Genomic DNA, 25,900 nt, shown 5'->3' on the forward strand with positions numbered 1-25,900 from the left:
CCGCCCAGCTGCCGCAAGTAACCTTGGCGGTCGCGGGAGGCTTCGGCGGCCTCTGGGATGGCCGGGCCTCTGTGCCGAGTGACGGGAGGGCTGAGCTTGGTGGCCCGCCTTGTGCGCGCCGGAGGCAAGCTGGGCCCGAGCCCTGGAGTGCGGCGGTGAGTGGGGCAGCTTGGCGAGCCGGAGGCTGAGGCAGGCGGGCGAAGGAAAGAGGCTGGGCCCGGGCGCCGGCGAGTTGCTCGGGTCGGACGTGGTTGCTTGGCTCGCAGGACCCTTCTTCTTCCTGTTAGGTGCAGGGCGCCTGCGGTCACCTTTCCGCTGCTGGGAAAGATCAGGAGTCTGGTAGCACCTTTTCCGGCGAGCGCATTTTATTAGAAGGCATAAGCTTTCGTGAAGCATAAAGGTAGATTAATAATAATTAAGGCATATTAATTAATTAATAAAAGCATATTAAAAGGCATAAGCTTTCGTGAAGCATAAGGGCAGATTAATAATAATCAAGGCATAATTAATTAATTAATTAAGGCATATTAAAAGGCATAAGCTTTTTAATAAAATGCACTCGCTGGAAAAGGTGCTACCAGACTCCTGACTTTTTGCCACCATAAACTAACATGGCTCTCCCCTACAATTTTGAGAAATTTGAGGTTTTCCCCAAATCAGTCCAGTATGCCAGTGAACTTGCTATCGTCCCCATTCCACGCCCTTCTGCATCTTAAATATCTTGTTTCCCACTTCCAATAAATCTTGCTACTGTTTTTTTTTTTTGAATTTCCTAAGAATGATAACGAGATTCTATCCAGAGTCTCTTGGAGTTGGGCAGCTAATAAATATAAATAAATGATCAAATACATACAAGGCCCAGAGTTTTTGTTGAAAAAGGGACACAACGATGCTAGAGATTGGTGCACTGCTTTATGGGTTTATTTATTTTTTAGTTTCTTGTAAGCATTTCAAGGGATTAATTTTTAACACTTCTGACACAGGGAAGGAAAAAGCCATGGCATGGATTCCAAAAGTGTATTGTAGGCTTGCAAACCTGCAAACTTAAAAAGAAGGGAGTCTGGAAGAAAAATAGGCTTGCTTTGCTCCCCTATGAAAAAGCTTTCCGTATTAAAAGATGAGAGCCAGTTTCGTGTATGGTTAAGGCATTAGATTAAAAACTGGGAGACTGAGTCTTAATTCTGCCTTAGGCACAAAGCCAGCTGGGTGACCTTGGGCCAGTCACTTTCTTTCAGCCCTAGGAAGCAGGCAATGGCAAACCGCTTCCGAAAAGCCTTGTCAAAAACCTGCAGGGATTAGTCTAGGCAGTCACCAGGAGTCAAAAATGGACTTGAAGGTGCATATACACACATTAAAAGATGGACAACAGATGTGTGGTGACTGTTTCTCTGCCAAAGCTATGGAGGGAAAGATATTCTGCCTATCATACAGGTAAGAACAATCAAGCCTAGTTATGTGCACCCAGGGTAGCCACTGTAGCCAAAAGTGAAAGAAAGCTCTTGGTTTGCACAAAGTAGTGAGGCTTAGTAGGTGCTGAAACATTTACTGTGCTAGTGAAATGGGAGTGGATATTCCTACTTTCCTAAAGTTTGTGTTGGTGCTGTTTTCAAAAGTAAATACTTGTAAAAAAAATTTTTTCCTTCTCTAACTTCCCTCCTTTTTCTTGCTTTCCCTTCTTCATCCATTTCCACCTTAATAAAAATACAAATCTATCTTTAGGTGGTAGCAAGATTAATCAGATAATGTGTGATGTACTGAATGCTCTAAAGCAGTATAGAAATGCTGCGGTGTGTTTTGTCTGTATGTTTACGAATGACATTACAGAATATGTTGTATTGAAATAGATAATTCCAGGCAAATCTGTCATAGAAAGCTACTTTATGCTGCTCTGCTGTCTCATCTTCCCATTAGGCAGTACCATGAGAATTCCCAGTTGGTGAAATTCTGCATCTAATATCTTAATTAGCAGTTTCTGTGTTGTTTTGCAAAATGTATGCAACTGAGATTAAAGGACCCCTTACTGTTGTTTTCTTGTACTTATCTTGCAGGGCAAGTGAAGGTGCACATGTTGATACTCACTACCGCCAATTTGTACCACCGCCACAGTACCCAGTGATAGTCAGCGAAGTAGTCACTGGCCTCATGTGGTTCTGGATTTTGTGGCGCTTCTGGCATGACTCAGATGAAGTGCTGGTGAGAGCTATTAGATTGGAAATTACTGTAAAGCAATAGCTTTCTTAACTCAAAGCAGAATATATTGTAATATAAATTGATGCTATACTTACCTGGGTGAAAGGCCATTCTGTTTCACTGTTGTCACATGTTTATTTTAACACATATGAACCACAGGAGTATGTTCCATCTCTCAAGATGTAAGAGCTTTGTAGAATCCTGCTGTTCAGACCAGGAGTTCACTTAGTGCAATACCTTGTCTACCTTAAACTAATCTGAGAGCATCAGGCAAAGAATAATTATCCCTTCCTGCCCACCCCCACCCTATTGTGATATATTCCTCATTAACAGTCCTCCTTAGGAGGACTTTTAGGGCACTAAAGACAATTCTCTAGTAATGTTTACTCTAACTTAGACCGTCTGGGTGTTGTATTCTTCAAGTCTCATCAGGTTCAACAAGGATTGTTGATGTTAAAGAATTGTTATTCATCTGCCAAAAATTCTAGGACTCTGAAACAGAGAAAGATTGTTTTAACTGATATGCTGAAGACTTGAACCTGAGGTCTTCTAAATGTTCTGGATCACAATTCTCACTCTTACTTTAAAAAAAAAAATAGCAGATAGTGATCTGGAAATATTTGCCCTCATCTTGCTAAATAAAATTCTTAGTAGTGAAGACTAAATTGGTCTTAAACTCAGTGTAGTTAGCCATATGCCATTATGCCACAACTAGAAACTACAGTCCTAGCCAAAAGTTTTGAGAATGACACAAAGATTGATTCTCACAAAGTCTGCTGCTTCTGTGTTGGAAGATGGCAATGTGCATATACTCCAGGATGTTATGAAGAGTAATCAGATCAATTGCAATTAATTGCAAAGTCCCTCTTTGCCATGAAAATGAACTTAATCCCCAAAAAACATTTCCATGCATTTCAGCCCTGCCACAACAAGAGCAGCTGACATCATGTCAGTGATTCCCTCGTTAACACAGGTGTCAGTGTTGACCAGGACAAGGCTGGAGACCACTCTGTCATGCTGATTGAGTTAGAATAACAGACTGGAAGCTTTAAAAGGAGGGTGGTGCTTGAAATCATTGTTCTTCCTCTGTTCACCATGGTTACCTGCAAGGAAACGTGCAGTCATCATTGCTTTGCACAAAAAGGGATCCACAGCCAAGGATATTGCTGCTACTAAGATTGCACCTACATCAACCATTTATCGGATCATCAAGAACTTCAAGGAGAGAGGTTCAATTGTTGTGAAGAAGGCTTCAGGGTGCTCAAGAAAGTCCAGCAAGTACCAGGACCGCCTCCTAAAGGTGATTCACCTGCGGGATCAGGGCACCACCAGTGCAGAGCTTGCTCAGGAATGGTAGCAGGCAGGTGTGGGTGCATCTGCACACACAGTGAGGCAAAGACTTTTGGAGGATGGCCTGTTGTCAAGAAGGGCAGCAAAGAAGCCACTTCTCTCCAGGAAAAACATCAAGGACAGACTGACATTCTGCAAAAGGTACAGGGATTGGACTGCTGGGGACTGGGGTAAAGTCATATTCTCTGATGAATCCCCTTTCCGATTGTTTGGGGCATCCGGAACCAACCTTGTCCGTAGAAGAAAAGGTGAGCACTACCATCGGTCCTGTGTCATGCCAACAATAAAGCAACCTGAGACCATGTGTGGGGTTGCTTCTCAGCCAAGGGAGTGGGCTCACTCACAATTTTGCCTAGGAACACAGCCATGAATAAAGAATGGTACAAAAACATCCTCCAAGAGCACCTCCCAACCATCCAAGAACAGTTTGGTGACAAACAATGCCTTTTCCAGCATGATGAAGCACCTTGCCATAAGGCAAAAGTGATAACTAAGTGGCTTGGGGACCAAAATATCAAGAGTTTGGGTCCATGGCCAGGAAATTCCCCAGACCTTAATCCCATTGAGAACTTGTGGTCAATCCTCAAGAAGTGGGTGAACAAACAAAAACCCATGAATTCTGACAAACTCCAAGCATTGATTATGCAAGAATGGGCTGCCATCAGTCAGGATGTGGCCCAGAAGTTGATTGACAGCATGCCAAGGCGAATTGCAGAGGTCTTGAAAAAGAAGGGTCAACACTGCAAATATTGACTCTTTGCATAAACTTAATGTAATTGTCAATAAAAGCCTTTGACACTTATGCAATGCTTGTACTTAGAGTGGGGCAAAAAAGTATTTAGTCAGCCACCAATTGTGCAAGTTCTCCCACTTAAAAAGATGAGAGAGGCCTGTAATTTTCATCATAGGTATACCTCAACTATGAGAGACAAAATGAGGAAAAAAAATCCAGAAAATCACATTGTCTGATTTTTAAAAAATTTATTTGCAAATCATGGTGGAAAATAAGTATTTGGTCAATATCAAAAGTTCATCTCAATACTTTGTTATATATCCTTTGTTGGCAATGACAGAGGTCAAACATTTTCTGTAAGTCTTCACGAGGTTTTCACACACTGTTGCTGGTATTTTGGCCCATTCCTCCATGCAGATCTCCTCTAGAGCAGTGATGTTTTGGGGCTGTCGCTGGGCAGCACGGACTTTCAACTCCCTCCAAAGGTTTTCCATGGGGTTGAGATCTGGAGACTGGCTAGGCCACTCCAGGACCTTGAAATGCTTCTTACGAAGCCACTCCTTCGTTGCCCGGGCGGTGTGTTTGGGATCATTGTCATGCTGAAAGACCCAGCCACGTTTCATCTTCAATGCCCTTGCTGATGGAAGGAGGTGTTCTCTCAAAATCTCACGATACATGGCCCCATTCATTCTTCCCTTTACACAGATCAGTCGTCCTGGTCCCTTTGCAGAAAAACAGCCCCAAAGCATGATGTTTCCTCCCCCATGCTTCACAGTAGGTATGGTGTTCTTTGGATGCAACTCAGCATTCTCTCTCCTCCAAACACAATGAGTTGAGTTTAGACCAAAACGTTCTACTTTGGTTTCATCTGACCATATGACATTCTCCCAATCCTCTTCTGGATCAGAAGACGGGCCCAGACATGTACTGGCTTAAGCAGGGGGACACGTCTGGCACTGCAGGATTTGAGTCCCTGGCAGCGTAGTGTTACTGATGGTAGCCTTTGTTACTTTGGTCCCAGCTCTCTACAGGTCATTCACTAGGTCCCCCCCATGTGGTTCTGGGATTTTTGCTCACCATTCTTGTGATCATTTTGACCCCACAGGGTGAGATCTTGCGTGGAGCCCCAGATCAAGGGAGATTATCAGTGGTCTTGTATGTCTTCCATTTTCTAATTATTGCTCCCACAGTTGATTTCTTCACACCAAGCTGCTTGCCTACTGCAGATTCAGTCTTCCCAGCCTGGTGCAGGTCTACAATTCTGTTTCTGGTGTCCTTCAACAGCTCTTTGGTCTTGGCCATAGTGAAGTTTGGAGTGTGACTGTTTGAGGTTGTGGACAGGTGTCTTTTATACTGATAACAAGGTCAACAGGTGCCATTACTACAGGTAACGAGTGGAGGACAGAGGAGCCTCTTAAAGAAGTAGTTACAGGTCTGTGAGAGCCAGACATCTTGCTTGTTTGTAGGTGACCAAATACTTATTTTCCACCATGATTTGCAAATAAATTCTTTAAAAATCAGACAATGTGATTTTCTGGATTTTTTTTCTCATTTTGTCTCTCATAGTTGAAGTATACCTATGATGAAAATTACAGGCCTCTCTCATCTTTTTAAGTGGGAGAACTTGCACAATTGGTGGCTGACTAAATACTTTTTTACCCCACTGTATACTTCAGTATACCATCGTAACATCTGCACGAAGATCTTCCAATACTGGAGCAGCAGACTGTGAGAATTCATCTTTGTTTCATTCTCAAAACTTTTGGTCAGGACTGTACACTAATCTCAAAGCTGCATTCCTTACAATACCTGTAATGTATTACTTTATTATTATTAATGTTGTCCTTGTGTATGCTAATTGGGACTGGAAACTGTTGTTAAGCAATGCAGTTATAAGCTGAAAAACCACATGACTCTGCCACTTAGTGATGGCAGATCCAGCAGTCCTGATTGCCATTGTTTAACAAGGACGATGTGGATCATTAAGTGAGGACCTCATGTGACCACAACTTCTGACTTCCTGCCAGCTTCCCCATAGACTTGCGGGAAGCTGGCAGGTGAAGCTGGCAGGGAAGATCACAAATCATGCTTATGTGACTGTGGGACACTGCAGTGGCCATAAGTACGAAGTCCAGTCATAATTACCACTTGTTCAGCGCCATCATAGGTTTGAATGGCTGCTGAATGAGTGGTCATTAAATGAGGACCACCTGTATAAATAAAAAAGTATAAACAGAAACAGAGGGGTATGTAGGAAAAAAATCCCAATATAGTATAACCAAAATAGCTGAAGAGTGCTTTGAAGTTTTATTGATTTGTAGTTACAGGGTGTTCTCTTAGAGAAGACAAAAGTTTATAGGCAAACAAGCAATTTATCATGTTGGTTTACACACATAACATTACCATTTCCTGCATATCTTATTAGGAACAGTGTTTGATTTAGGAAAAGAACAGTCTTGTCCTTGATCATACATGTTTATTTCTAACTTGCTTCTTTCTCTGGGAATTTGTATAACATAGCTTGTTTCCAACTCTTGCACAGCCTATGCTCTTTACCATTATTCCCTTTCCTGCTAGTATTTTGTTTTGTTTACCCTATCTGCTACAGTGATGGCATCTAGCTTCTTCGGTGGTGCACTTTAAATATGGCTTGGATTATGTTTGCTAATGTTTACTGATGTGAAGATCCAGTGGGTAGAGTTCAGAGACTTGAACATCACATTATCTGAATAAGAGAACTGTTAATTAAATACAAATTGGAGAATTCATTGTTATGCTTCTCCTAACAATGCTGAACATAATGTTTTCAATACATTATTTAGATATTCTAAAATTGGAATGAAAAATTCACATATTCGGATTTAAATTTCTTTTCCCTCAAAACACCAATTGTCATACTGAGTGATCTGCTTTTGACAGGAGTACCTAAAGAAATTCAACTTCAGTTGGGAGGCTCTAATTGGAAGGGGAACAAAGTGTATATAAGCCTTTAGGTATCCCTGAAGTACTTTTGGATTATAGCTGTGCTCTATAGCTGGGATTACAGATAGTCCCTTGCTTAACGACTGTTCCTTTAACGATGGTTTGGAGTTACAGCAGCCTTGGAAAAAGTGATTTATGACCTGTACTCACACAACTGTTGCACCACCCCCATGGTCACGTGATCATGATTTTTTATGACAGTTAAGCAAATCACATGGTTGTTAAGTGAATCACATGGTCATTAAGTGAATTCTGGCAAAAAAGTTCATTGGGGAAGCTGGATTTGCTTAATGACCATGTGATTCATTTAACAACCATCATAAAAGGTTGTAAAATCAGCTTCAGTCACATGACAATTCGCTTAACAACCAAATCACTTAGCGACCTAAATTCTGGTCCCTATTGTGGTCGGATAGCGAGGACTACTTGTATCTGATTTTGTCTGCTTGTAGAATCGCTTGATTCAAGGCTGCAAAATAATTTTTTCTGGAAAGTAACCTAAAATGTTCAACTTTCTATTTTTCCCTAACAGGGCCACTTTCCTTACCCAGATCCTTCCACGTGGACAGATGAAGAGCTAGGAATTCCTCCAGATGATGTAGAATAAATAGGTCGTTTCAAAGCAGCTGTTAAAATAGGTTGGTCTGCTTAATAAGAAAACATTAATTAAGTTATACTGTTGACAAGTAACGAATCTCATATTAAAATTAAGCTACACCAGAAATGTCTGCAGTGCTATTTCTTATTCCCAACTGTAGGGGTATATTTCCTACTGCTGGCTTTCCCCATTCTGTTTCAGCTTGTATTTTGTTTCAGCCTATTTATTTTCCTAATGACACTAGGAATATTCAGCTGCAGAATACCAATATTATATATTATTTAAAAAAAAATTGAATGGCAGTAAGTGAACTTGAAAAATACTCGAAGCAGTATTTAGTTTGCTTCTCAGTATGTAGGAATCAGGCCTCAAGTATGGAACTGTATTATGGTAGACTGCCTGTCTTGTTCATTTTAGTTATTCAAATGTATGTACCTAAAAAAGCAAAATCAGCTAAACTATTTGTCTTTATTGCTTACAGACCTCTGGAAGGAGATGTACAGAAAATATTTTGCTTTACATAGACTGAATATGAATTTTAACTAATAAACTATTAAGCCAGATCACAACTTGTTTTACTTTAAATTCTCTACGTTTCTACCAAGAGGTCACTGTACTGCATTTAAAACGCATATATTCAAAGCTAATTCTCTGGTTATACATCCAGTTCCTGCTAGGAAGTCCTAAGAGCCCTGTCTCTTTGATATAGTTAGTTAGATACAATCAACTCCTAATGGTTGTATCTACAATACTCACCACCTTGGCCTGGCTCTAACTCTTTCAAGGACAGGCCAGTCATTTCTTCCATCCTTCCATCCACTTTATCAATGATCTTGTTTTTTACTTCCCTTAACCTTGGTCATTCTTCGTAGTCTATCATCTGCTTGTATCATGTGTCCAAACTTTGTGTGCTTCTGCTTATTCATCACTTTAGTCTTCCATGAATAATTAGTTCTTGCAGTCTACAGTGCTATTAGGAGTGGTCTACAAATGCATAATGTGAAGGTGCTCTCTCTCTATGTACAGCTTTCATAGATATTTATTACGACTGGAAAAACCATAGTTTTAACTATTCTGGTCTTGTCATAGAAATATTATTTATGAACTTCAATGAATTTATCATTGCTTTCTTCCATATCTTATACTACCCATCTTTATCTATTCTTGCGCCCAAGAAAACAAAACTACCTTATTTACCAAAAACTGAGTTCACTCAACATGCTAATTGATACTAATATTTAACATTAACTAGATTTATTTTGCTTTCTCTTTTTACTTTCATAATAAACTCTTCAAATGTTACTTATTTTTAGCTAACAAGGTGGGTTGTTTGCATATCTCAAATTCTTATTGCCTTGATTTCCAGTCTGATTCCACCTATCATCTTCAACCTTGCAGTTCTTATATTCGCTATACAAGTTAGTTATAATACGTATTCTGGACTCACTCCCTTTCTTCTTCTGAATTAGTCTGTTTCTCCAAATTCAGTTTTGTAGTTTATATTTTATTTATAGCGGTATATTTCCTAAGGACTGGTAGCTTCTATATTATAAAAGTTCCTCAGAAGAATAATTAGATGCACTCATGACATAATCTAAACAAAGGCTTTGCTGTAATCTCTTATGTTCTCTTATTTTCTTCATTATTTATTTTTTTTTATTTATTAAATTTATTTATTTATTTAATAAATAAATAAAAATAAATAAATAAAGGCTTTGCTATAATCTCTTCCTTATGTTCTCTTATTTTCTTCATTATCCATCTTAAGTTGGCTGTCTGACTTTGTGACCCTCTCACTTTTTTGAAACCTGCCAATTCTTTGGCATCACACTCTCCATGCATGGTTCTACTTTGTAAAATCTTAAGCAAATAGTTGCTTATGTGAAGAATTAGCACAGCTCTTATGGCTTTTTGATCTGTGCCTGGTGCTCTCCTATTTGATAGTGGATATATTTGCTCTTGTATCTTCTAGTGGAATCAGTTCCTCGACATATTCTCTCTCTTCAAATTTGTTATTCTATAATCCGGTCTGTAAATTATTCCAATATAATCTTTCAGTCTTCCTTGCATAGAATTTGATCCAGTCTATGATTACTCTTGATTCTTCCTACCATAGCGATACGATTTCCTGTGATTTCTTTGATCTTTCAAAAAATTCATATTTGTATTCTTGTTATTTTTCTCTATTGCAGTACTTGATGGAGATATTTCCTGGTTCTTTATTTGCCACTGGAAGTCTGTGTTGTAGTGCCATATATCATTGTTTTACTCAAAGCTTGTATCTGCCATCTTTTTCCAGCTACTGTTATAGCTAGCTCTGAAAGCCAATTGGATCTTTTCCTGGTTGAAACTTTGGGAATATTTTTTTCCACTTGGTTTTCAGTGTCTTCTACCTCTTTCCTTACCTCTTCAGGTTCTCTTCCAGATAGATTGAATATAATGAATTGGTTACATTGACTGTATATTTTAACTGTATGTTCTCTTAAGTAAAATCTTATGTACATATCTACTCTCTTAACTTTGCAAGTTTTGCCCATATATATGACACTAATAATTCATTGTCTGTTCCATAATCTGCTTCTGGAAGTTTCCTGACTGACTGGAGTATGCTGCTTCATCTTCAGTTTTCTATTATATAGTCAACTGTATTCCAAAGTTATATATCTGATGATGTGAAGATATTAGCAATAAATAATTTTCTTTGCAAAATTATCTCCATCTTCTTCATTTATGTATTTGCCCAGTTCAAATCTTCCTATAATTCCAGGAATTCCTGTAATTCCTTCATTTCTCCAAATTGTGTGTTCCAGTCACCATCAGTAGTACTATGTCATTTTTAGATTTTGCATTTAGCACCTCTTGAAATTTTTTGTGGAATTCTTTGAAGTATTCCAGTCTGTAATGAGGACCTACACTTGTATTTCACTTTGCTGAAATCAAATATTGTTTGTACAGCATTCCTACAGTCTACTAAATAAGTTACCTGATTAAAAAATGAAATAAGATTATTCTGAAAGGCTTGTACTTTGCTTTCTGATAATCACTGCATCAATTTCATTATGATCTATACTCTTTTTATTTTGAATATAGCTGGGTAAGTTGTTTTTGTTTTATTCTTAGTGTCATTTACCAATATCAGCTCATACTAAGCTTTAGTCTTTATGACACCACCTTTGATTCTTGACTATGTCTGCGTACTCTTTCTACCTACTGTATGTATGCCCTTATTTTTAAAATCTCTCTAAGCTGTCTGTGTAGCGATATTGGCATCTTCTGCTGTCAGTCATTTTTCCCCCTCATATTTTGTTTTACAATTGTGCTTTTAGGAATTCTCCCCATCTTGAGTTCCTTTTCCCATTAGCTTCTCCTGTCATGAAATCTTAATTTATAATTGCTCTGTATTTATTACAACTTGCTTTTTAAAAACTTTTACTACACTCAGCTTTAATTTCCTTTACAAGCAGGAACTCTGCCATTACATGGTAACTTCCCCCACTCATATTCCTACTTCCTCTTTTGTTTACCTTCCTTATGGAGAAACCAGAGTGTGATTTCTATTGTCAGTATCCATTATAGCACCTCATTATTTGATCCCAGTTTTTTATCTTCTCATCTGCTGAAGCATGGCCGCTCATTGATCGAGTTATTTGGCTTTTTCTTTAAGGTCTGCTTGCTAGAATACTGTGCCAGGTTGTTATAACACAGGAATAAAAACTGCCACAGGCATTCCAGGTCAGAACTGCCAACCCTTGTTTGTGGATTTTCATTTTTTGTTTCTTAAGGCACCATTAGTTAAAAAAACCATATTTTTTCTTGCTGTTCTCAGGCTAGTTGAGTAAAACCTTTTTGACCTAAAGCAAAAACTTGCTATTGAGTCTTATGCCAAACTGCACTGCCATACTCCTTCAAGCTGTTTGCTCATTTGCCCAAGTTAATCAAACATGACTAAGCTATTCCCAAGGACCTGTACATAAGAAAATAAAATATTCTGGCTTTGGAAAAGACTCATGGCAATAAGAAAGAACTTGTACTTCATTTATAATGGAAATCCCAGCAAACAGTTTTCTTCCTTTTTAAAAAAAGAGTAGTTCTCCTGTAGTACTCTTGACAAAGACTATAAACTAAGTGGAATGGGTTTGGAGGAGGACAGTTCAAAACACAAGCAGGATATATTTAACCCTGGGAAAAATGGGGGCAATGTGATTGCCATTTCCTGGGTGACCACCAGATGTTTTAAAAAACTAAAACATTTTTCATGCTCTCCTACAAACCAGAATTAGGGCTGAGAGGCTTCAGTTACAAATGGCAGTAAAAGAAAGCTAAGAGCAATTTGGCAATGTAGTCAGTCACCTAGAAGGGATAGCAGGGAACATTCATTGTTGGAGCTCAAGAAAAAGTTTGACAGTTGTCTATTAGAAATATTAGCTCTGGATTGCATCGTCCGGCTGCTGAATAAGACATCTCCAACTCTGATCCCATGCTCTGAAGTTCCTATAATGTAGCTGCAAATCCAACACTTTTTAATGATTTCATGCAAAGTGTTCTCCATGCAGTCAATCTTTATTATAGCGGTATTCACATCAAATACATATAACTTTTAACCTTTTATATAATACAGAGTTCTTTAAATAACTTTACACAAATAGTTCTTCAATCTTAATTTTCAGCTGTCAATTTTTTAAATTTTATGTCTCCATGCTCTCTAAACCAAACTGGACAATATTTCCCACTGTACAAATTTACATGAGAGAAAAATGCTCAAAATACAAATGAAAGGAATTTACGCTAGAGGATTTATCAGAGAATAAAACAACTGAAATCTGTATAAGCTTCTACAGTGAACAACTGGAGAAAAGGAAAGACTGGGTGATAAGAAAATGCTGCAGTGATCAATAAAACAGAGAGCTGAAAACATACTTCCCTGTGAATTAAAAATAAGTACAGTCCTTTTAAACTTTTTTTCCCAACTGTTATTTTTTTTTAAAAAAAACTGAATATCTTAAAGAGGACAGACTTAAAATTACAGACTTTTGGAGGCTGAAACATTTGTGAAAAAAAATCTTGCAAGAATGCAGTGTTGAGATAGATATTTTCATTGCACTAATTAGACCCATTTCTCCTTTTCAGAAACATGATAAATAACATTGTTTAGCTTTTTTTTTTTTTTGGTTGATCTTTGCAGTCACTTCCATAGGATCTAACTTTACAGTGTTTAGTCTGGACAAATTCTACACAAAGATTCTCTGCTCATCACTTTAATGGTTGTAGGTGAAAGCCTGTGGCAAGAACTTAGTGTCTATAAGATCTCCACACTCCTGTATAGACATTTCCTATCTATACAGCATAGTTCTAATCATGAACAACTCTATTATTTTCTGTGACTGCAAATCCCTGAAGTGATGATTAATACACAGACAGTAACACTTAGTGCATGTGGTAACAAATCATTGGAATGAAATTCTCCAGTGATGCAGTGAAGAGAATATTCAGCTAGTGCATTTTCCCTACCTAACTGAAGAGAAGTAGCACGGTTGAGAAGGGAAAAGTTCAACCCATGTAATCAAACATTTAAGAGATTATAAATTCTTTTAGGAAAATGGTGTAATAGAAGATAAAGACAAGCCTTTTTGTATTCCAGACACAATAGAAAACCAGGGAATTGACTGTTTTCAGCTGCTTACAAGCTACCTTTTTACCCATCACTGGTCCCTAATAGCCCAAAGAGGTGCTGGTTACAAAAGCAAACTTCCTCTGTTTAGGCTAGAAGGGCTATTGCAGTCCAGTAGTTGGGCATCTAGTGCTCAGTTTCAACTAGTACATAATTCTGTCACAATATAACCTCATAGGCTCTGTACTGAGCATCACGAGTTAGGAATATAGTAAGCTCAATTTTATTCTCTAGAAAAGGGGTGCTCAGCACATTCTTGACAACCAACAGGCAACACCAGTTATATGGTATAGCAGTTATTTGGGACTATAGGTGCTGTCATAGAAACTAATTTTATAAAAAAGGTAGCGAGGTTGATGGGTGAGCCAAAGAGTTTGGTTGTCATGAATGTATGAACTCTCCCTAAAGTGGGAAGGGAGAGAATGACCCTAAATATATTGATCACTGCCACTTTAATCACAGAAAACACAAGGAAAAAACAATCTGGAAGGAATGAGGTGAATTTCTTTTAACCATTCACAGCTTTAAATTTCAAAGTACACTTATTGCACTTAAGTTTTTATTTTTATCTTTTAAATCAAAAGTTACTTAAACTCAGCCTCATACTCAAATGCAAACAATAGTTCCCACAGTTCCCATTCTTCCCCTATTGGTTCATTTTTCTTCCATTTCAGTGCATGCCTGAATGAACGTTTCCCTATGAACTCTTCATCTCTAATGTATGTAGATACTAACATTCTAGCAGAATCCCAACACACTACAGAAAAAAGTGGACAGCTATAACTAGGCTGAGCATAAACAAATAGAATACAGAATCTGTCAAAACCTAACAATTCAAAACAGTATATATTCACCCATTTAATATTTTTCTAGTCCAGAAAGGAAGCAGAAATAATTCTAACAGATTATGCTTCACTCCTTGATATATTTGAACTGGAATATAACAAACATAATTACTCTGGCATTTACAAAATAAATGTCCAGGCAGGTTCAGAATGCTTTCAAACTTATTCCATCTGCCAAAATAGGGATTAAAATATGTAATTGCTGCAATTTTATGCTAATTTATCTGGAAGTAGGTCTTCAAAAACAGGGGTCTCACTTCTACATTTTAAAAAATGCTTAAGATTATGCTACAGGTGGCTTATTTTGCTATTCTAAAATATTTTGGCCTGTTGATATTAAATATTTGTAAATCTTAACATTCCAGTGGATTTAATATCACTTAAATCCTAATGAAGGGCAATAACCTTCTATCAGAAAGTAGGAAGGACCAACTAATAAACTATGTAATCCCTGTCTTCCTGGATACAAAGTTGGAACAGGATACCAATTCACCACGTTAGCTCCTGTATTGTTTCTTGGCTATTTATCCACAACTTTTCAAGTTTACTACTTCTCAAAATAGTAACTGAATGTAGGTTGGGGCTTACAGATTTCCAAGTTCAACAAGTTGCCTGAGGAACAATTGAAGCAAATCTTTGCTTTTCTGACTAAAAGAGACTTGACAACTCTGGGTTGTATGTTTACACACATATGCATGTACAGACTCTGGTGGTCTGCAGACTTCCTTTATTTCAACCAACATGGTAAGAATTATATTTTTGGGGTAGCAGGGAAAAAGACTGCATAAAGTATTTTAGCCTTCCTCAAAGGTATCTTTAATGTTCTTTCTTTTATAAAATGGTTCTTCAATTTTGTCTACAGTATTATTTTACAAATAAAATGTATTTCTATTTAAGCAGTTTATTATTTCAATTAATTTGGGATATACTGCTGGTTTGGGGAATAAAGACTATATGAACACAGTATATTTGGAACACTCCAAAAAAGATCTATTTATTATTATGATAAATGGTGGTCATGAAGGCCCAGCAGCTATTCATTTTATTAAGATTTAGCCAGGAGATCCTGCTTTTTGCACAATTTCCTGTATTTCTACCCAAGTTTGAAACTGTAGTGTATTGGGAGTCAAAGTAAATTTGCTGTCCAGTCATAAAAGCATTTCAATATTGTGTTCACTTTTTTTTTTTTTTTTGCTTTTTAAAAGGCACAACCATTTGGCAAATTGCTAAGGACATTTCCCAAATTAAATGTGAGAAATCCATTATAAAGCAAAATGTATTTACTAACATTTGTGCAAGCACAGACAAGGCTGATACAATACAAAAATAAAGGCAAAATAAATATTTTGCTTATCATCTCTCTAATTCTGCAAATGAAACTTAGTGAAACTTAATGAAGAAACCAAGAAGAATAATGCACCAAACAGTTTTAGTTATGCCCACAGTTGGAAAGTTGAATCAACTTTCAATAAAATAATTCATAATCTGCTCCACCATCCTGTTCCTTTGGAAAGGCTACTAACCATTTGACAGTAATTCGTAAGTTAATACATAACTTTCAGTTGTATGTATGACTGAAATATACAATGTTTTGATGAGGTTTCCTGCTGAAAATTTGGTGAGATAATGACATTCTAAAGTATAAGAAGCCTACTGGTTTAGTGTACAGTGACTTCACTGAAAAACTCTGGTGCCTTTCTCCTCCATATGCAATCAGCGATTAAACATGACTTTATATTTAACAGTACAAATTCCTATCCAATGTGGGTGATATGCTTACTAAAGAAATGGAAGTCACAGAATAATTAAATCTCACATGATTGTGTATCCAGCCTACTATAGCTGAAATGGATTATCCAAATCCAGAATATATTCCCTCAGGATCAACTATGCAGCATTCTCTTTGAGTGATATTTTTCTCTTCCAATGGATCGAACGTTATTTAGCCACAGAACCATGAACTATTTGCATTACGTGTACTGAGCTCATGGTTCAAAAGAATACAATAGAAGATATACTTCCATACCTAAACTGTTCCACTCCTCCATAGCAAAGCAAACAAAACTGAAACATCTAATACAAAAAAACAAAACAAAAAACCAAAACATAATGAAGTCTCACAGTGAAAATTGCAGCATAAGACTGGAGAGAACTTTCTTTCACAAAGACAACCAGCTGAATATTGGGATAGGTAGTAGCTGTCTAGTTTTTTGATTTTGCCAGTATTAATATCTTAACACTGGAAAACTGTTAAAATCCAGTAAGGATAGCAGTGCAGAAACATTAATAGACAACCTATTAATGTACGTATTCTCATAGCTAACAGAAAGATGGTGCCACTGCTATGCTTTTTATTGTGCACACAGAACGGTCAAGTGAACATTATCACTGTATCTTTTGTTGTGGAATATCTCAACTGGATAAGCCTTTGATGGTAGAAGCACTGCCACTGGGATGATGAGTCAATGAACACAATTTCAGCACAGCATATTAAGAAAAAATAATTTCTGGAATAGGTAGCCCTCCATTCTATTCAGCCACAAGAAGATTTGCATAAAGACACATTCCTGTCATAAATAGTTCCTGTTTGTCTTCAAATAAAAGCCACATTTATTTCAAAGTTTTTATTTTGGCTGTCCTCATTCAAAAGACAAAGATGATTTCTGTTTTAATGTAATAACATTGCAATGAAATCCTACCCATTTCTACTCAGAAATAAGTTCCAATTGGACTTATTCCCAGGTTAAGAGTGTTTGGAATGGCATCTCTAATGGCAAATTCAAGCATAGGATTAAAATCATCTTTCAAATGTTTTAGAATTAAAGGGGAATTATAGCGAATCTCTTGATTAAATAATATTTCATTGGAAATGATTTTACTGTATATTCACAGGGCTCAGAAAACAAAATCATATTGTGCTAGAAAATCAAAATTCCATGCCTGAAGTAGATCTTTCAAGATGGGCAATGATTTCTGTAAGTGTTTAATTTACCAGAGCTGCCCTAATTGCTCAAACTGCATTGTTTTTAATGCAGGATCTGAATTGCTCCCATCTTCCCCATTCCCATTCCAATTTTGTGTTCAACTAGGTTAAGTACATTCAGTAGAGGAAAAAATTGAAAAAAAAATCAATGGGTTGCATTATGCTTAGATGGATAAAATCAAAGCATATCTGTGTTTATATATTCCTTTGTATGTGGCTTGCAAGACAGTATCTAGATTAGAGATCTTACTTTGCACTGGAGTAAACCTAGAATTTGGTTGCACTTGTGACATATTCACCAAAACATGGCCAAACCGATCAGTATTACTGTTATCATTAGCAGAAAATGGTGCATATGACATGGGTACAATTAATACTGGTAATTCAGTCTACACCCTTTCTCATTAAAAAGCATCATACATGGTCTAATGTCATGAGAGGGATGAAGGTCAGTATCTATTGGCCATCTAACCATGGCATATTAAAGACTGCAACTTGGAATTGAGGAGTAAACTGCAAAGAACGTGAATTGACAAATGAAAAGAAAGAAAAATAGGTATATTGTATGTCTCTTAAGAAAAAGGGGAATGATGTAGATCCAAATGGTCTGTGTGATCTTGTGGAGCTGATGAAGATGTATGTCTAATTATGAATTAAAGGGCAATCATGTATGAACTGGCATCATCTGGGTTGTTGTGGTTGTATATAAAGATAGGAATCCATAAATTGATGATTACTGCAGGTTATGTACCAGTGAATACTGAGAACCAAGGATGAGTGTTGGAACGGGGGGGTGGGTGGAATACTTTTAGGTAGCATGAATGGAGGGGTGAGAGAATACAAAAAAGGGATTGGGCCCTTCAGAGAGATCACAATGAATGAAAATAATGATTGGTGATCTACTTAGAAAAAAGTATGTTTTGAATATGTGATTTAAAAGTCTATTCATACATTCCCCCAAGACTTTATACTTATAGCAGGGTATACTTCTAGCAGGATCACCTAAGGTGTGAAGGTCATCTCAGATGCCCAGCTGAAAGAAGCAGGTATTTGTACCAGGGAGCAATATAGGAAGATGCAAGAAATAGATGATCGCTTTAGTGAAAACAATGAAGACATAATTTCACATTGTCTAATTGCAAATATTGTCATGCAGGAAAAGAAAATCCAAAGCTGTAAAGATAGAATTACAGTGGGAACAGGGAATGTACGAAGCATGAACATGGGAAAGCTCAACAAGAGAACTAACTACACATTTAAATCCTAGGCATCAGTGAATTAAAATGGACAGGAATTGGATTCTTTCAGTCAGAAGATCATACTGTTTACCACTCAGGGCATGAAAAACAAAGAAGGAATGGTGCTGTTTTCATAAGAAGGATAAAGCAAAGACAGTACTTGAGTATAATGCAGTCAATGACTGAACAATATCAATTAGTCTTCACCTTTTAATAATATGGTTATTAAACAATGATGCAGAAGAGGAATTTAATGAGTTTTATGGTCAAGTTCAATCTGAAATCAAGAAAACACGCAAGCAAGATGTGCTGCTTGTGGTTGGAAGCTGGAATGCCAAAGTTGGCAATAGTGAGGAAAACTATAGTCTGTATGGCCTAGAAAACTGAAACGAAACAGGAGAACAACTTAGCAGTTTCTGTCAGTCCAATTATTTCTTTGTTGCTAAGACATTCTTCAAATAACAAAAACCTCTCCTATATATATGGGCATCATAAGACAGAAATCAGCACAAAGAAATCAAACTGACTATATTACTGGTATAAGGTGAATTAGCTCAGCAAAGACATGGGGCTGACTGTGGAACAAATCACAAACTGCTCCAAGTCAAGCTAAAATGGAAGAATAAACCCAACCAGTTTTTGGAAAAACGATTTTGAGCATGTACCTATCATTTTCAAGGAGAACATCAGGAATTGCTTTGAAGTCCTGAACCTTATTGATATAAATCTGGAGGAACTGTGGAATGTAATAAAAGAAGTTACTGAATATGAAAAGAAACTGCCAAAAAACAAGAAAGAGAAAAAAACAAACAGTGTCAAAACAAATGGTGGAACAGAAATTTCAAGAAACTTAACAAAGAATTTCAGAGAGCTGTTTAAAAAGACAAGGAATATTACTACAACATCTGTAAAGACGATGAAGAGGGAAACAAACAAAAAAAATAAGGAAAGTTTTCCAAAGGATCTCTGAAATCAGGAGGAAGTTCTAACCTCAAATTGGTATGCTTAAAGGACATCAGTGGACAGATAGTAACTGATTTAGAGAAGATCAAAGAAAGATGGAAGGAATATACTGGGATTCTGTACAGTAGAGATGTCAACATCCAATATTTTAGAGTAGTTTATGGGAATGACATGGATATGCTGTTTGGTGGAAGTGAAACAACAGCTATAAATCTTAGCACCCAAGGGGGGGAAAATATGAAACAGAATACATAAATGCTGCAGAAATATTGAAAACTGGGTAAGGCTGCAGGCACAGCCAGTCTAACTAGAGAAATTTGATTGGTTTGTGGTGCTTTTTTTAAAATGCATATGTACAATGTCTAAAACCAAATTATTTGGAATTCAAGGGTGAAAGGGCACTGGTAAATGGTCATCCTAAATTTATTCTTTTGGAGCAATTATATGGTCAGTATAGTTAGAATTTTCATCAACTGCTTTTATCCACTGACTCAAAATGTGATGAAGCAACTGGAATTATTACTTACATTTTTTCAGACTTTTTTTAATGGCATGTAAGCAACACAGATATTATTCATGCCAATAATTAATAATTAACCCCCACAAATCATAAGTCATAAACTATTGGGCAGCTTTCCTTGGGAAAGGCAGAGTATCTAAGGAGGAGGAAAGAATCCTGAAAGAATGTTGGCTTCACTCGCCACCAACAGACAGGATATGGGTGGACAGAACATTTCTTGGCAGAGGATCCACACTGGTCTATATTGGGAGTTATGGAATTAATTGCATTCTTGTTTTCCAGCATGCTATACATCACCTTGAATTGTACAAAGTAAAGGTGGGATATAAATCTAATAATAAATAAAAAATACTACTGTGATCTGAGAAGAACTGGCTTCAAAGAGTTACTACTGTTTTCTCTGCATGATTTTAAGTGGACAGCAAAGATTTCTTGTATTTTTCTTCTCTTCAAAATGCAATGTACATGCTTCAACATACTGCATATGATACTCACCTCTAGGACAGATTACTGATGCTGGGGGCTGGTGGGGAGGGAAGTGAAACTGGTAAGATTTGAAAGAATCTGTATTCTGAAAAGTTAAAAATCACTGCAGACCACCATTAAAGTTGTGCTTTACATTTGTAACATACCTCACACACTCTTTGTGTGATGACACAAGTTGTTTTAATCTCATTGTTCTGAATAAATTCTTTGGAAATTTCTCCAAAGCAGCCCAGTCACTGAAGTGAAAAGGAGTCATCCAAGAACACATCTATAACTTCCTACGTCTCTTCACTTCAGTGATGCTTATCCAGAAATGCATTCCCCACAAATAGTGCCAAGCAATTTCACTCATTATCCTGTTAGTGTCTGAATACACAGTATTTTGATTATGCCTCTTGCTCCCATTTCTGTAAGTACCTTGGTTCAATGAAAAAAAAAATAGTTTCTTTAGCATGGAGGTAATAATATGATTTTTTTTAAAGTCACGTTTTACAAAAAACCTTTGCTAGAAAAATCATCTTTCCCTTGGCTTTTCTAGTAACAGAACTGTGGAATCAGAATGTGAACTCTGAATTTTGACTTTTTCACCAGATAATCCAATTTCATCCACTAGAAACTACTAGCACAGGGATGCCTCATACCTATCAATACAGGGCAGGATACACTAATAAGGCTTCTGTTCTTATGGATTCCCTTCCAGGGGCAAACAATTGCCCTTTTCCAAAAAAGAAAATCACCCAGCAAAGAATTCTGCTAACTTCGTAATTCATATAGCTTCATAATTCTACTACAGGTAACCTAACATCTGATTTTTATTTCATTTTATCTTTATTGGATAATAATAAGAACTGGGAACCATTTTGCAAATTAGATTTAAGGGCAAGGCATAAAGAGAAAAGCAAAATGCAATCACCAAGGATACGAAATAAGGGCAAGAAAAGTAGTTGCATGGGAAAAGGCGAGGATAGGCAAGGTGAGAAGTGGTGTTGATCCAGCAAGTACCATTTCTATAGAAAACAACAACAAAAGAAACAGCAAATTGCCACTAAAGCCAATTTGCTGCATTTTCTCTCTCTCATGCACACAACGTTCATTCACAGTTTGCTGAGTTAACGTGATTAAAAGTTCTATTTTTTAAAAAAAAAAAAAGTACCAAAGCACATTTTTTGGAATGTCTAATTTTTGGGAAGATTGTGGCTGGGTTTCATTTTTAAAATGTATTCAATTCAACCTGAGAATGTCTGCTTATGAAACGTTAGGTACCTGACATTATCTTGTACCTTTTAAAACAGGTACACTTGTTATTCATAGTCTGTATTAGACTTTCTGGGCATCCCCAAAAAGTTCAACACACAAAACACAGATTCAAATTAGCAATACAAAATGAAAAGAAGCCACGCATGTTGAGCTTTGCTACAGTTTTGTAAAAACATTTGTTGCTGGACCGACAAAAAAGGGCTCCTAACCCTTTCCAAAAGTGTACAAAAAAGGAAAAGATGGGGAAAAAGATGGCTCTGAATAGGAGGTAAAAGCAATTCTGGAAAGTGCAGAATCTCCTTTCCTTTTCAAATGACTCTTATTTACTCTTCTGACTGAATTTTTGTTTTGTGAAATCAAAAGAGCAGACACTAAAGTTCAATTGAAAAGGAAACATTGCACTTATCTCGTTGATCAGTAAGCACACCAGGAAGGAAAACACACGCAAAATAAAATCAAACCAGAGGATGATTGTTTTGATTAGCTCTGTCTCATCAGATGTTCAGCCTCTGATGGATCGTTGTTAGAGGGAGAAAGCCGGCCAGCAGATCATCCCAAGCCTATGATGCAAAAGGAGTTCCAACCTCATCATGCCACAGCACTAGAAAGTCAAAGCGCAGGCCCTCCCTCTCTCCTGGGAATGATGCCAACAGTACAGGCAGCCACTAGAGATCTTCAAATGCACATGACTTTTGTTGGAGGTGAACACAGAGGCAGCGGAAAGCACTTGTCCCAAACAAGAGCTTTTCCCTTCCACCAAATGTTGGACTGGAAGCTCCCTTCTGATCAGATCTAAGTGTACAGAACTATGGTTTTTCTAAACCGCAGTGTTTAGAGGAGCAGAAGAGAGTCTGAATATTCTAAAAAGAAACTGTAGGAACACAAGACTTTAAAAGTAAGAGTGGATTTGCTGCCAATGATGCTGTGGCTACTTGAACGCTGCAAATTCGCCTGTAGAGGGAGGATAAGAACCAAGTTTTAAAAGTTAGGTTTAATTCATCAGCAAGACAGAAACTTTATCCAGTATAAATTTGATGCTGTATACCGGACATCTTGTTAGGGGGAAATGCAATTGTTAATAGTTAAATGTACAAAAGGATCTTTTGGGCATACGGAATAAAAGCATATTCAAACAAAATCTTTTTAAAAATCAGTAAAATAAACCTGGCCCATTTTGTGGGTTATTAGGACTTGCAAAAGAGGTTCTAATAATCAGTTTGCAAGCAGAAAATGCTATCATACACATTTCTAATATCGTTCATCTGTATTTAGCTTAGAAAGCCAGGAGATCTAATAGAAAGCTAGCTGAAGCCTAAAGGACTCATTGTCAAATATTAAAAGAAGGGTGAATAGTAGGACCTCTTTAAACTCCCAACATTTCAGTCAGTCATATAGGAGGCAGAAAGTGAATGGAATGTCCCTTCATCTATATTTATACAAACTTAGAAAGTGCACCTTTTAATGACTTGACTCCAGAACCGCAGCTACAGTGGGGCAAAAAAGTATTTAGTCAGCCACCAATTGTGCAAGTTCTCCCACTTAAAAAGATGAGAGAGGCCTGTAATTTTCATCATAGGTATACCTCAACTATGAGAGACAAAATGGGGGAAAAAATCCAGAAAATCACATTGTCTGATTTTTAAAGAATTTATTTGCAAATCATGGTGGAAAATAAGTATTTGGTCACCTACAAACAAGCAAGATTTCTGGCTCTCACAGACCTGTAACTACTTCTTTAAGAGGCTCCTCTGTCCTCCACTCGTTACCTGTAGTAATGGCACCTGTTTGACCTTGTTATCAGTATAAAAGACACCTGTCCACAACCTCAAACAGTCACACTCCAAACTCCACTATGGCCAAGACCAAAGAGCTGTTGAAGGACACCAGAAACAAAATTGTAGACCTGCACCAGGCTGGGAAGACTGAATCTGCAATAGGCAAGCAGCTTGGTGTGAAGAAATCAACTGTGGGAGCAATAATTAGAAAATGGAAGACATACAAGACCACTGATAATCTCCCTCGATCTGGGGCTCCATGCAAGATCTCACCCTGTGGGGTCAAAATGATCACAAGAATGGTGAGCAAAAATCCCAGAACCACACGGGGGGACCTAGTGAATGATGTGCAGAGAGCTGGGACCAAAGTAACAAAGGCTACCATCAGTAACACACTATGCTGCCAGGGACTCAAATCCTGCAGTGCCAGACGTGTCCCCCTGCTTAAGCCAGTACATGTCTGGGCCCGTCTGAAGTTTGCTAGAGAGCATTTGGATGATCCAGAAGAGGACTGGGAGAATGTTATATGGTCAGATGAAACCAAAGTAGAATGTTTTGGTCTAAACTCAACTTGTTGTGTTTGGAGGAGAGAGAATGCTGAGTTGCAACCAAAGAACACCATACCTACTGTGAAGCATGGGGGTGGAAACATCATGCTTTGGGGCTGTTTTCCTGCAAAGGGACCAGGACGACTGATCCGTGTAAAGGAAAGAATGAATGGGGCCATGTATCGTGAGATTTTGAGTGAACACCTCCTTCCATCAGCAAGGGCACTGAAGATGAAACGTGGCTGGGTCTTTCAACATGACAATGATCCCAAACACACTGCCCGGGCAACGAAGGAGTGGCTTCGTAAGAAGCATTTCAAGGTCCTGGAGTGGCCTAGCCAGTCTCCAGATCTCAACTCCATGGAAAACCTTTGGAGGGAGTTGAAAGTCCGTGTTGCCCAGCGACAGCCCCAAAACATCACTGCTCTAGAGGAGATCTGCATGGAGGAATGGGCCAAAATACCAGCAACACTGTGTGAAAACCTCGTGAAGACTTACAGAAAACGTTTGACCTCTGACATTGCCAACAAAGGATATATAACAAAGTATGGAGATGAACTTTTGATATTGACCAAATACTTATTTTCCACCATGATTTGCAAATAAATTCTTTAAAAATCAGACAATGTGATTTTCTGGATTTTTTTTCCCATTTTGTCTCTCATAGTTGAGGTATACCTATGATGAAAATTACAGGCCTCTCTCATCTTTTTAAGTGGGAGAACTTGCACAATTGGTGGCTGACTAAATACTTTTTTGTCCCACTGTATCTTTTAGCATAAATGTAAATAGTTTACAATGTTACTATTCAATTAATCATACAAAAAAAGAAGGCAAGAATGCTTTACATATACACTCTACTTTTTTAGCTTATTAACACAGTTCCCTACTGCCATTAATCTTGATAAAAACTTGCATATAAATAGATTCTGAGTTTATTGCATTAATAAGGAGCAAATAACATGCTTTGAGGCCAATTTAAAACATGTATGTTCTCCTACCCATTTCCAATTTATTTTGTTCAACCATCTTGAATCCATGTACACAGGCTTATGGTTAAAATTTAATTCATATTAACGATTTTGTCCCTGTTGCTCCTCTATTCTATTAGCAGTACTATAGAATAGTATTCTATTCTACTAACTGTTCAGAATGGTGATAGGAAATTGTAAAGACACGATTGCAGGAAAAAAGCGTCATATTTTGTCTAGTCCAGTGTTGTCCAAACTTGGCCACTTTAAGATGAGTGGACTTCAACTCGCAGAATTCCCCAGCCAGCCATGCTGGCTGGGGAATTCTGCGAGTTGAAGTCCACTCATCTTAAAGTGGCCAAGTTTGGACAACACTGGTCTAGTCATACAAGCATGGCATGCAGTGTGTCCAGTTCCTCCTCTGCAAAGCACAAGGAGGGCCATCTTAAGTCATATTAAAAGTCATTCTGGTTTCAGATTCAAGAATAGTGTTTTGGAAAGTTTAATTTAAAGGTTGTTAACAGATAACCAGACCACTGTATTCTGACATTTCCTGAACTATCCAAAAAGCAGTTTCTTGGAAACCCCTCTGATTATCTAACAATAAACTTTCATCGTGCCCAAAGTTAAGAACAACATAACCCAATACTACTAAAGCTTTTGCATATGCTGGTCACTAAACAGGTATAGGAAACTGACCTGGAATCTAAAACTGCAACACTTCACAAGACATTTCTTAGGTGATATAAGGCAATGAAGGACAATGGACATTTAATATCTATACTGTAAAATG

General features: G+C 37.6%; 2 protein-coding genes across 5 annotated transcripts in view; one reads left to right on the forward strand and one right to left on the reverse strand.

Annotated features, from left to right (window-relative positions):
• Positions 1–14: 14 nt before the first annotated feature.
• On the forward strand, positions 15–8,416 carry NDUFB2 (NADH:ubiquinone oxidoreductase subunit B2). 2 transcript variants are annotated; one of them, XM_088141144.1, is made up of 4 exons: positions 15–155; positions 2,049–2,193; positions 7,788–7,893; positions 8,335–8,416. In XM_088141144.1, exons 1-3 carry the CDS (start codon positions 58–60, stop codon positions 7,860–7,862), a joined length of 318 nt encoding a protein of 105 aa, XP_087997270.1. In that variant the 5' UTR covers positions 15–57; the 3' UTR covers positions 7,863–7,893; positions 8,335–8,416. The 2 variants fall into 2 exon arrangements, with proteins under 2 accessions (XP_087997270.1, XP_087997269.1); XM_088141143.1 differs by having other exon boundaries at positions 7,788–8,416.
• A 3,978-nt stretch (positions 8,417–12,394) lies between these two features.
• Positions 12,395–25,900, reverse strand: part of BRAF (B-Raf proto-oncogene, serine/threonine kinase) — a 76,549-nt gene continuing 63,043 nt past the window's right edge. For all 3 annotated transcript variants that reach the window (XM_025169183.2, XM_025169184.2, XM_088141141.1), the window contains one exon: positions 12,395–22,764. In XM_025169183.2, coding sequence (XP_025024951.1) covers positions 22,742–22,764 — 23 coding nt within the window. In that variant the 3' untranslated portion in view covers positions 12,395–22,741. The remainder of the gene's footprint in view (positions 22,765–25,900) is intronic.

This window comes from Python bivittatus, unplaced genomic scaffold, assembly GCF_059951505.1.
Source record: "Python bivittatus isolate LINGU-HERP-01145 unplaced genomic scaffold, Pbiv_v1 ctg000330_np1212, whole genome shotgun sequence".
In the NCBI taxonomy this organism is placed as follows: Eukaryota; Metazoa; Chordata; class Lepidosauria; order Squamata; family Pythonidae; genus Python; species Python bivittatus.

What these genes read in the sequence shown, in the direction of transcription:
- NDUFB2 (XM_088141143.1), top strand. Translation starts at nt 58, where the DNA reads ATGGCCGGGCCTCTGTGCCGAGTGACGGGAGGGCTGAGCTTGGTGGCC. An exon ending in CCGAGCCCTGGAGTGCGGCG is followed by an intron (nt 156 to 2,048) that starts GTGAGTGGGGCA and finishes CTTATCTTGCAG; the next exon opens with GGCAAGTGAAGGTGCACATG. An exon ending in ATGACTCAGATGAAGTGCTG is followed by an intron (nt 2,194 to 7,787) that starts GTGAGAGCTATT and finishes TTTCCCTAACAG; the next exon opens with GGCCACTTTCCTTACCCAGA.